Source organism: Cynara cardunculus, assembly GCF_001531365.2.
Source record: "Cynara cardunculus var. scolymus isolate 2C chromosome LG 5, CcrdV1, whole genome shotgun sequence".
Lineage (NCBI taxonomy): Eukaryota > Viridiplantae > Streptophyta > Magnoliopsida > Asterales > Asteraceae > Cynara > Cynara cardunculus.
Window position 1 is genome coordinate 4,109,984 of NC_037532.1, and position 12,623 is coordinate 4,122,606.

The following is a 12,623-nucleotide window of genomic DNA, read 5'->3' on the forward strand; positions in this document are numbered from 1 at the left end:
TTATGATTGTGCTTGAAACTTCAGTTCCTTTGTTTATTTGTCTATACACTTTGCACTTAAGTACACTGCTAGTTCATGTTTCTCAATATTGATCATAAATTACCAGTTTTATTTACCAAAAATAATATAATGAGATTGATGCTTAATGCTATGGTTCTGGTCGTTAGATGAACATCCAATTCTGCAATTGATAAATCAATGGCAGTGATGAAAAAACATGTGATTTTCGAACCACCACCCTTAAAATGAACTTCTTTTTAAGCATTTGCTGAGTTAGGATGTCTTCATTGCACGATAAATCACTGCATTCTTACATCGCAACCTGTAGAAATTCCTTTTATGCGTTATATCTTTATTGAATGTGACTTCATGTTGCTATATGTTTTAGAGACTGACGATGAGGAGATGATCTACGTTATAGTGCATACTTGCACAAGCTGATAACTTCCTTTGAATCGCGCGGTCTCACCAAATTGCTATTCAGTCATGTCTTTCTTATATGTGTTCCATGTATATCACTACAATAAAATCAGGTTTATATGACGTAAAAATGTCTAAATGTCCTAATAGAATGATTTTATAGAACTTGAGTTTATAAGCCAAAACAATTGAACGTCCTGTCTAAAAGTATTGCAATAAGTTTATAGAACGCTTTAACAAGTTCTTTGAGGACAATTGTGAAATAAAACGTCCTATTAATTTTTTGACAATTTTGGCCATTCTATCAACCGTGTTTTCTTTACATCTTACCGGTATTGCCTAATTTAAATTGTTACACCGTCTAATTTCTTCATAATCCATAACTAGAAGGTTATATTGGTTCATGTTAAACAAAACTATTGAGCCCTATGTTAGACATGGATCATTTCTCCTTGATATACATTGAACCCACTCTTTATCTCATTAAATTCAAGGGCTCCTTTTATTGGAGAGTAATCTACTAGGGATCCACATATTTTTACATGGTATCAGAGACTCTACACTTTGAGGTAATGTGTACTCATCTAGCCCCTTCTCAACACTCTGAGACAAGCTATGCCCGTTTAGTCTCTTGGATCATTTCTTGTCAATATATGTTGGAACATTCCTTCTCTCTTCAAGGGTTCTTTAGGAGAGTAATCTAAATGGGTTCCACATATTCTCACAAAATCCAATTTTATATGCTCTCTAGATGGCTTTTTGATTCTTAGATAGTTTTTCTTCTGAAAACATGACTATAAATGATGCTGAAATTCAACTAACAGATTGCTTTTCATGTTTGAAAACATGGCTAATTGCATCCTATATATTGCTAAATGCACCTCTAGCTATAAATTTCTTCCTCACACACACACATCAACATCAGTACTTACTTTTTACATTTCCAATGCATGAATTGACTTCATTCAAACATCAAACTGGGTGCAAATAGCATTACCCTAGACGGTGTAATATGTTTTTAGAAGGGTGCTTTTGGGAGATCCAACGGGGATTTAGGTGCGATAGATGTCCAAGAATTCACTGCTGTTGCAGCCTTGCGAGAAGCAGATGCTGCGAGCGGCCCCCAATCAACCCGAAGCGGATGTGTTGGGAGGCAATTTTATATTAGAATAGGTTAATGCCCAAATTTGGCGTTGTATAGAAATAAATGGGATATAAAGAATGTGTTTCTGTCATTCAAACTGCTCATTTAGAACTATTACTAAAGAATGTGCAGAATTTTACAAAAGCTATTAATCATTCTACACTAGATTATGTAGTATTTAGTCAGGGGTGCATCTACCTTTGGGTGGTAGGGGTCACTTACCCCCAACTTGACAACTTGAAGTGTGTGTGTGTGTGTGTATATATATATATATATATAACCCATAATTTCAATAATGCCTTGGACTTCTTTTCACTCATGTATCCAACCCTTTGTTTGTTGTTTATCTTTGTCTTCTGTAAAAAAGTTATTATCTTATTCTATGAGTTTATCTTTGATGATTGTTGGTTTTCAGAAAAGATACAAGCTTTGTTTGATTTTTTGGTAAAACTTTGCCATTGTTAATTCCGGTGGATTCAAATCACTAGCTTTGATGTAGTGATTCTCGGCAATTTTAGTGTTATTGGATGATTTTGATATTTAGTTTTGACATTTCTTTTGGAATATTAGTTAATTTTGTCAGATCTTGCTGTCGTTAACGGTGTATTACTAAATATTTTCAAATAAGCCAAAACCGTTTAATCCAAACTCATTCAGTTCCGATAGGTAATTTGACTTTGGTTCACATTACACCCTTAGGTGTGCCCTCAATCATCAGCCATCCTGGATCCACCACTGTATTTAGCATTTACCAAATGGTCCCTTCCTTTATTTGTCCGTCCGTTTTGCATTTATTCTATGTTCTCGAATTTAAGAGGAAAAGAAAGAAAACCAAAACAAAATATGCATCTCATGTGGTTTTTCGTAATAAATGAATTGTAGGAACCGAAACCAAATAAAACATATGAACCTAAAAATTATATGTGAGGCATCTCATTTTTATTTTTATTCATATTATATATAATGGTTATTTAAAAACATAAATAATAGATTTTCTCTAAAATTTGTTTTAACAAATTTAAATATTATAATACATATAATAATCAATTTGAAATTCTTTTAATCAATATATTATATTTTTTAATTTTTTTTACCATCTTGTTTATATTTGTTGATATATATATTGTTAGAGATTTTTTTCAATTATATTTTTAAAATATTATAATTGATTAATCTTTCAAGATACCCTTTTTGGTGTTTTTACATTTTCATCGGCTAATTTTGTCAAACATGATTTGTCCATCATTTTCAACTACCAGCTAGCTTGTCAGCTAGTTTCCCAAACATAGCCTGAAAAGTTTATTAGACTTAACTCGGGGTATTTGAGATTTGTTTTATCAAGTAAACTACAAGTAATGATCACTTCAAAAGTTGTTATAGAATTTGTGAGGTTATCTTAATGAATCTGATCAATTTCTTGATTTTGCCCATCACAGCTTGCAAGAATTATGCATTTCCATTTTACATCAATTTTACTAATTATGGTTGCTTCAAGATTCTTCTTGCTTGCTATAATACATTTCATATGTTTTGATCTTGATATTGTCTGGTTTGATTGTTTTTCTTAATTTGCCGTCCCCTTGTTTGTCAAGGGGTGGTCTGTGTGTTTTGTTCATGAAGCTTTTTTGATTTATATGTTGGCAATTTGGCATATTAGCTGTGATGCAATCTTTTTTTCTGAACTACAGTTTCTTGGTTCATTTGTATGTACAGTTGCTTATATTTTGATTCTGTTGCAAGAAATTTGATCAATTCAGTTGCCATAAACAGTCTCAGATCATGAAGGATCACGATGATGAGTTACTGATTCATTGCTTCTGTTTTCAAGATTCTACTCGCCAACTGCAATATTTTCAAAGTTTTGTTGGAATATTGTCTGATTTAGTACACTGTCTTCTATTGTTCTTGCTGTATATGGTCCTTGTTCGAGTTCTTAAGTCATTTGTGGGCATTAGATCTTTGCCTGTTTCTCCAGCACCCCACATGGACCATTCTAAGCAAGGGTTATGATAAATTTATATGCTTGCAAATGTGTAAAGAATGAATACCACAAAGTAGGCAACAAGTACATCATAATTTTTTCAATATTTGCTAGAATTGTATAATTAACAATCGCGTTTTGTTATATTGCAGTAGATGATTGACCCAACAATAGCTATCAAACAGCATATGGAAGCCATGGTCAACACTGATCTTGATGTTGATTTCTTCGACTGCTTATGGCAAGTAAGTTGATCTTTGCTTCGTTTTTTCCGCATATTTGCCTGTTGCATATAGAATGGGTCTTTTGGATTGAGCCTATAGACTGGTTGGATTAAAGATGTCAAATAAAAGTTTACTATATTTATAAACGATGATTTTCCTTGATCTTTTAGACTATTTAGGAAACATGACAGCATTTACATTTAAGCAGGTTTGGTTGCAAACTTAAGTCCCGTTGTGAACCGGGAGACAAAGGAGAGCACGTCATGTGTCCTAGATATTCACTTATGAATGATGTATTATTCATCCTTAATGGTATAACATTCATAGGCTCAATCCAACCAGTCTATAGGCTCAATGACAGAACTTGAATCATAAAGGCTCAAGTTAGAAAACTTCACATAGATGCTTTGTCATTAAATGACAGAATGTATTTCCATGTTCTAGAAGTTTCCAATATTAGAATTAATCGATAAAATCCACAAAGTTGGCATCCTCATGCATGGTGCCATTTGACTCCTAAGATGGGAAACTTAACATATTCCATATCGTAAACCTTCATCTTTTTTTGTACAATATACACAAAGGCCGGGTTTTCCAAACCCGTTTTCAGTAAGCATAAAAAAGGTCCGAGCCAAAAGGGTTTTTTGGGCTGGGCTTTTTCAGGCTTAGCCGGCCTGTCTCCCAAATTTTAGCCTGATCGGGCTTTGAGACCTGGTCTGGACCGGGCTTTGGGTTCACTAGGCCCTGGCTTGACCTAAGCTTTTTTATACATTCTAAACTAGCCTACTTTAAATGGTTGAAATTTACTTGCATCCGTTAAATAATAAAAAAAATTTAATTAACCTAGATATCCAACCCGCTATGCGAGTCGACTAATCCCAGGACGACTACCTGCTTTGCAGATGGCCCGGAGTCACCGCATTTGAACCTCCGTGGCCACAAGGGGAATTTTTGTTCATCATTGGATTTGAACCTGAGACCTCCTGGTACTTTTGACTTTTGGAGTCAAGCTCAAACCAATCAGACATCACCCTTGTGGTTACCCATAAGCTGAGGCAACCTTGGACTGAAAAAAAGTTGTGTCAATAAAAACCAAATCAAAACTAGTAAATCACATACAGAATGGGGCTGAAAAGGGTACGATATATACAGAGCATACTTTTTACCGCGATCCAAATATAGAGACGATGCATTTGTAAAGACAATAGACATTTCTATTTTCGGTTTAATTTAGTGGTCGTTATATTTCATCGTTTTTTCGTGGGGTTTGTCTTTTATTTTGTAATCATGTAAATAATATTCTTTGATTTTTGTCCTTTTTGGTCTCTCCAAGCTCTTATATGAACTCAAAAACTTCGATCTCTTTAACTAAAAGAAATGGAAGGACTCAACAAGAATATTGTGTGCGATCTCTACAAGTCATTGGCTGCCAGAGACACCGCCACCGTGCACCGCCTCCTAGCTCCCGACATCGACTGGTGGTTCCATGGCCCACCTGCTCATAAGTTCAACCTCATGCAACTACTTTCCGGTGGTTGTGCTTGTAACGACACCAACTCTTTCAACCCTCTTTCTATCGTTGCTATTGGATCGTTGGTGGTGGCAGAAGGCTACCATATTCACGAGAGCGGAAAAAACCATTGGGTGCATGCGTGGACCGTGGAGAATGGAAAGATTATAACGGAGGTGAAGGAGTATCTAAATACTTCTGTTACAGTCGCTCGTTGCAGAAAGTCTGATAATATATGTATAACTTCACCACGATCTCCTAAATTCAAGAACATGTGGCATAGCGAACTTACTCACAATGCTTCGATACCTCGTCTTCTCCTAGTGCTTTAAATTTACTGGATCGTAAAAAAGATGATGTATAGAATTTTATGGTGAGAAACGCAAAAAGAGATCTGAACCCATTATCACTTTTAATCTCATGCCATCCATGAATTGCGCTTTAAAATGAACTTGATCCGGTACATGTCAGTGTATCTCATTAGTGTTGACATTCAATTAAGATTCATCCAAGAATGAAGATCTCTTCTTACGTTTTTCACCATAACTTTCCTTCTCACCAGTAACCAACCCTCTGTACATATAAAATTGTATTCTTGATGTTATTAAATGTTCAAATGTTATTTGAAGTATGAGTAAGTTGTATTTTGATGATATATATATATATATATATATATATATATATATATATACACGAAGGTCGTTTGATAGAATTCGTATGGTGTTTAAATTAATGAGAAGTGTTACATAATTGATAATCATTGAGTTTGCCTACATTAATACCAACGGTTTGCTGGGTGACTTGGCTTAAGAGCCCAATGTCCACAAGCAACCCAAATTTCAAAAAATTGTAACCGTCAAATTGAGCCCGGCCTAGCCTGAGACAATTGGCACCGGTTATGACCTGACAGTCCGGCACTGCTTATAGTTTTTATAGAATTTCAAGGTCCTATCCGAGACCAGTTATAGAACCGGGACAGGTCATATACAGAACCATTTATTCATTTTTTTTAATTGTGTATTGTAATACAAGTTTTTTTTTAATATTGTTTACAAGATTTTCACAAATAAATCAATATTTTCATTTTTTTTAATTCTTTTAAGATTATATCTACTTAAAAATTAATCTATACTATATTATAAAGCATTTGGTCCAATCATTTAAAAACAACTTTTAAAGCATTATGTACTGTTTGTTGATGCATATTACTTAATGTTCAAGATTACAAGCAAATTGTCCGTATGTACAACTTATTAAAGCTCCATGTTCGAATTTGTATAACTAACTACAAATAAACATAATTAAATTTTGGATAATTATCTCATTTAAAATTAAAAAATCTAAAATATATTTAGAATAATCATTGAATTCAAAATACTAAATATTATCTTTATAAAAAATTATATTATTAAACTAAAAATAAATGACTTCATTATTAAATCTAAATTAAATTATAATAAAAAAATAGAATTAAAGAAATTACACAAAAAACAAGAACTTTTAAATATTTAATTTGATATAAAAATCAATATTTTTTTTTTCAAATTTATATATACATTATCGTTTTTTCGGTACCACATAAAATTGTAATATAACATCGACGGAGACAGAATAAAATAAAACATTAAAATCGATATGTATCTCGCTACATTGCACGAATACCCTTTTAATATTTAAAATGTATTAATGCTAAATTCTAATGATAAAAACATGTATAAATTTCAAAAATCGAAATTCTTGTGTAAAAAATATTAACTTTTATTTTCTAAAACGAGACTGGGCCTAAGATTTGTTCTTGGATTTTTAATTGGAACCGAAACCAGTTGATCCAAATTGATGGGGACCCATTTTTTACCATCCCTCGTTTCGGTCAAATTTTATGTATATAAAATACTCATGGGTTGGGTTGATTGAGTTGAAGACATTTGAACAACCCAACTTAATGTTTGTGGTTTGAAAAATCTTAACCTAACCCAACCCGAACCAAAGTGCAAGCCAACCCAACCCAACCCGTATGGGTTGGTCGGGTTAATCGGGTTGATTATTTGGTACATTACAATATTCTTTTAACATAGAATATGTTATTATCTACTCATAATTTATTTTTTATAATCAACCATTTGATACAACTTATCCATACTTTTTACATATATCACATTCAGTTAATTTTCTCAATTTACATATATATGTTCATAGTTACTAAACATATATACGAATAAGTTATATAAAAATGTGAATAAATTGAAAATATGTGTATATGAAGAGTATACATGATGGTGTAATTGTGTAATGTACATGTTAATAGAAATTCAACAATCATATTAAATCAAAGAAATAAAAGGATATCGGGTTCAATGGGTTGAGTTGAGTTCAAATAATAATAACCCAATATCAACTCAAATGCCAATAGTTTGACAATTTTACAACTCGATTAAATAGTGGGTTGCTTCGGATTAAGTTATTTTGTGTTGGATTGAGTTGAATTGATCGGGTTAGTCGGGTTTTTTAGCAACCCTATATACAACCCAAAACCAATGAGTGGTATGTTGCTCTAGTGCCTATATAAGACTTGTCTTGCTTTTTAGCTTTTCACATTTCTATCAACTCAAATCACCATTTTCAGAAGATGTGTAACCCACACCACCAAAACACGGCGGAGGAATGCCACCGGAATCTGCTGTCTAACTTCTACAAAGCATTGGCCACCCGAGACGCCACCACCGTCCACCGTCTCCTAACTCCCGATATCGAATGGTGGTTTCATGGTCCACCGTCGTGCAACCGTCTTATGGGTCTGCTCACCGGCTGTTCCGATGACCGCTCCTCCTTCACTTTCGACCCTCTCTTAGTCGTCTCCATCGGTTGTTCCATGGTGGTGGCAGAAGGCTACTTGCCGGAGAATCATAACGTCAGCTGGGTGCATGCGCTGACCGTCGTTGACGGGATTATAACTCAGGTGAGGGAGTATTACAACACTTCTGTTACCGTCACCCGTTTTGCCAAGTCAGCAAACGTCCACGTGCTTCCACAGGGTGGTGACAATTGTCAGTGTGTGTGGCAGAGCATGCTTACTGATCATAAATCTATGCCTGGTCTTCTTATTGTAATTTAAGTAATTGTGGATTGGGCCGTGATTTTACATGTTAAATGTCAGATTTTGAACAGAGTCCCGGATATTTTGGGGTCCAAATTTAATGTGTTCAGGGTCTATTTATCGACCTATAAAAGTATAGTCGAAATTATTTATGTTCAATCCATTAACCGTTTGGTTTTAAGTTCAAATCATTAATGGTTTATGTTTAGTTTCAGATTGTTAATCGTTTTAGGTTTACTCTATTTTTGTTCTTAACATATATTTTCTGTTATCTCATTTATGTAATATAATCAAAAGTTATTGATGTAACAGGACCTCCAAAAATATTAGAACGTCCCTGAATGTAATATGTATGATTTTATTATAAATCGAAAATAGTTTTTCAATATAATTTTTTAATTAAAATATATATATATATATATATATATATATAATTGATGTTCGAAAAAAAAGATATTACATGGTTAAATATTTCATGTTGATTTATAATTGTATCTAGATTTGGGATCATGTGAGACAATGTTGTTTTCGTGAGACACGATTTTCACATTTGAAATTTCACAGCAAAACACTATGAATGTAACTTTTGCAATGTTTTTTATAAAAATCGTGTCTCACGAAAACAGTCGTGTCTCGCGTGAACCTAACTCATTGTAGCTATGTTAAAAAGGTTATGTAAGATATGAAATTAATTATAAATAAACACCTAAAACTAGCTTTTTAAACGGAGTGGCGTAAAATAATTTGTGATGGATAAATTATCTTCATCTCAATTTAATTAATTTGTTAGTAAGGTGCATATACCACTTGTATGTAATATCTTTTATAATCACAATAAATTTATTATTAAATACATTAATTTTCAAAACTTAAAGTTTACAACTCATTACCCCATATACATATACATATATATATATATATACATATACATATATATATATATACATATATATATATATATATATATATATAAGAGGTTTACTTTGTAAATCATATTATTTGTATAAATCTCATTCAATCAATCATAATTTTTCATTTTGTTCATTTTTTTGTAATATATGAGAGGTTGATTAATCATTTTTATTGTAGAGAGTGTTAATTATGAATATTATCATCTTCATTATTTTAATTTTAGAGAATTACATGAAACCATTAAAATTTCATTAAGTATTATATTAAAACAATCATATTAAATCCAAGAAAAATAAAAGGATATCGGGTTTATCGGGTTGGGTTCAAATAATAGTAACCTAATACCTACGATTTGACATTTAACAACTCGATTAGACATCGGGTTGCTTCGGATTGAGTTATTTCGTGTTGATCAATAATTGTACAAACAATGCAACCCAATCAATTGAGATATTTATGTAAATGATGAGAGTTTATTTATTATAATTTGAATATTTATAAAAAATGGCTTTGAGTTCATTAATAATGATCAATACTTTATATTATGAAACAATCTAAACTTTTATGAAATCACATATTCATCAAATTAAATGGACGGTTGAGATTGAGTTGTATTGGTTGTACAAATGTAAAGAGTTGCATAATAACACACACACATATACACACACACACACACACACACATATATATATATATATATATACTTAAGACATTCACATTTAAACCTCATAAAGACAACAGATAAACGCATTAAAAAACATGATAAATATTAAGGCCTCCTAACATGAAAGAATTCTCGGGTTTTCTTTTTCATGAAGAATTGTATTAAATATTTATTTTCGATTTACAATAGAATTTACATCACGTTTGCACGAATATCCAACCACGAGAGCTTTGATGCCTTTCTGTATCGTTTTGATTTTGCTTTTGCTTTTTGTTCTGTGCTTTTTGGTTTACTGGGTTTGTTTGCATCTTACATAAAAATTTTGTTAAGTGTATTGCCTTTGTTTTATTCTCAATAAGGTTTATTGTCTTTAAAAGAAAAGTTTAGAACAAGAGAATAACATTAAAATCTGGTAGAAGAATTAGGTCTTTAATAGATACATCCGCTTTAATTAGATGTGTGCTTCCTAAAGTAAAACATAGTCTGATTGCATGGGTAGACAGATAAAATACATGTCTTTAATAAATGCTTGTCCAACAAAAATTCACACACGCTCGTACACACACAGCGGCTTTCACTGGAGAGTTAGTATCGTAACTTTTACAATTAGATAACAAACAAGTGCATAGGTGAACTTATAGTTCATATGTGAATCTGTTAAATAATTCATATGTGAATTACACGGGTTCACATATGAACATATAGTTCATATATAAATCACACAGAATCATATATGCACTTGTTTTGCCGTCTATTTGTAAAACTTACAAAACTACCCCTTTTATTTTCCGTAAATTTTGACTAAATAAAGGGCTATGATAACTTCTCTACTTCTCAAATGAACCTATATGTGTGTGTGTGTGTGTGTGTGTGATTGGGTTCCGGTGAGAAGCGTAAAAAGAGATCTTCACCTTTGGATCAAATTCTAATCGAATGTCAACACTAATGAGGTGCACAAAAATGCATCAGATCAATTCCCTTCTAAAGTGTTATCCATGGGTGGACATGAGATTAAAACTGATTAAGAGTTCGGATCTCTTCTTATATTTCTTACCATAACTTCACTTCTCACACGATCCTTCGCGCATATATATATATATATATATATATATATATGTGTGTGTGTGTGTGTGTGTGTGTGTGTATGACAATCAAATGAGAATCAAAAAAAGGTTGAGAACGGATATAAAATCATCTTTTTACATTATTTTGTTTTATTATAAGCTATGATTTAACATATCCATTCACATATGTTTGTGTTCATTTTATGAAAAAATTACATGCCATTCGCTTAGTGAAACAAAAAATACACATAAAAAATATTAATATGGTGAAACAAATATATGTGAAACTATCACATAATGAAATAAATATATTTGAAACAATATCTTAAATCCTAGCATTTGATGGAAAAAAATCATGTAAAAATTTATTTTTAAATTGGTTCTAACAGGATTTGTATGTATGTATGTATGTATACAGAGAGAGAGAGAGAGAGAGAGAGAGAGAGAGATGAGATCATGTGAGACCAACATGTTTTAATGAGACCCGTGATATCATTTTTTTACACTTGAAAGTTCAAATTTATTTTACTTCACAATATCTTGCTATGAAATTTCAAGTGTAAAAATATGGTATCTTTAATCTCACGAAAACAAGTTGGTATCACGTGAACTCAATCTTATATATATAGAGAGAGAGAGAGAGAGGTGCTTCATTATACAACTCATCCAATTTGTACAACAATTACAACCTAATCTTAATCGTCTATCTAGTCTAATGAATACATGGTTCCATAAATATATCGATTGTTTTCTAACATAAAACATTGATCATAATTAATGAATCGTAATCATCTTTCATTAATATTTAAATCATAATAAATAAATACTTATTATTTTTATAAAAATCTTAATTAATTAAATTATATTGATTATACAAATGAAGTAGATTGCATTTAAAAATGTCTTTTTGCATATATAAATAATATATTAAAAAACACTTGTTAATTTATCGTATGTGTTGAATTAATGTGAGTTGTTGTGGATTTCATTAATGCAAAGTGTTTGCACCATTTACATCACAACTAATTTCAGCCACTAAAATAAATAACAGCTTTTTGGATTTCGGTTATTAAATTAACTACGTCTAAATAAACTGTTATTTAAATCATTAAGTGGCTGAATTTTTATAACTTGTAACTTTTAGTTTTAATTAAGATACACTATAATAAAATAACACGTGTTTTTTATTTAAAAAATCTATTTAAAAAGGTCGATTGTAATGTCTAAGTCTGTTACGTTTAATTTTATAAAAAAAATACTCGTAAAAAATATTCACATGATGAAATAAATATATGTAAATTATCATATTATGAAACAAATATATATAAAGCAATATCTTAAATACTAGTATTTGATGAAAAAATATTATGTAAAAAAATATTTTTGTATCGATTCACACACACACACACACACACACACACACACACACACATATATATATATATATAGGGGCTTAATCAAATGAGAACTGAGTTGTTTGTGGTAACTGTGAGAACCAATCTCAACCACACATCTTAAATATCAATGGTTAAAATTGAAAAGAATCTTAATTAATGTGATTCCAAAATTAGATTAATGACATTTAATGAGATAATAAAAAAAGGGCAAAA

General features: G+C 31.5%; 2 protein-coding genes across 2 annotated transcripts; both read left to right on the forward strand.

Annotated features, from left to right (window-relative positions):
* Positions 1-3,771: 3,771 nt before the first annotated feature.
* LOC112512227 (senescence associated gene 20-like) lies at positions 3,772-5,670 on the forward strand. The gene is made up of 2 exons (XM_025118094.1): positions 3,772-3,790; positions 5,103-5,670. Exon 2 carries the CDS (start codon positions 5,147-5,149, stop codon positions 5,609-5,611), a length of 465 nt encoding a protein of 154 aa, XP_024973862.1. The 5' UTR covers positions 3,772-3,790; positions 5,103-5,146; the 3' UTR covers positions 5,612-5,670.
* A 2,235-nt stretch (positions 5,671-7,905) lies between these two features.
* Positions 7,906-8,391, forward strand: LOC112512079 (wound-induced protein 1-like). Its single transcript, XM_025117878.1, has one exon. It carries the CDS (start codon positions 7,906-7,908, stop codon positions 8,389-8,391), a length of 486 nt encoding a protein of 161 aa, XP_024973646.1.
* The last annotated feature ends 4,232 nt before the right edge of the window (positions 8,392-12,623 follow it).

Coding starts and splice junctions, on each gene's coding strand:
- LOC112512227 (XM_025118094.1), top strand. CDS start 5,147: ATGGAAGGACTCAACAAGAATATTGTGTGCGATCTCTACAAGTCATTG.
- LOC112512079 (XM_025117878.1), top strand. CDS start 7,906: ATGTGTAACCCACACCACCAAAACACGGCGGAGGAATGCCACCGGAAT.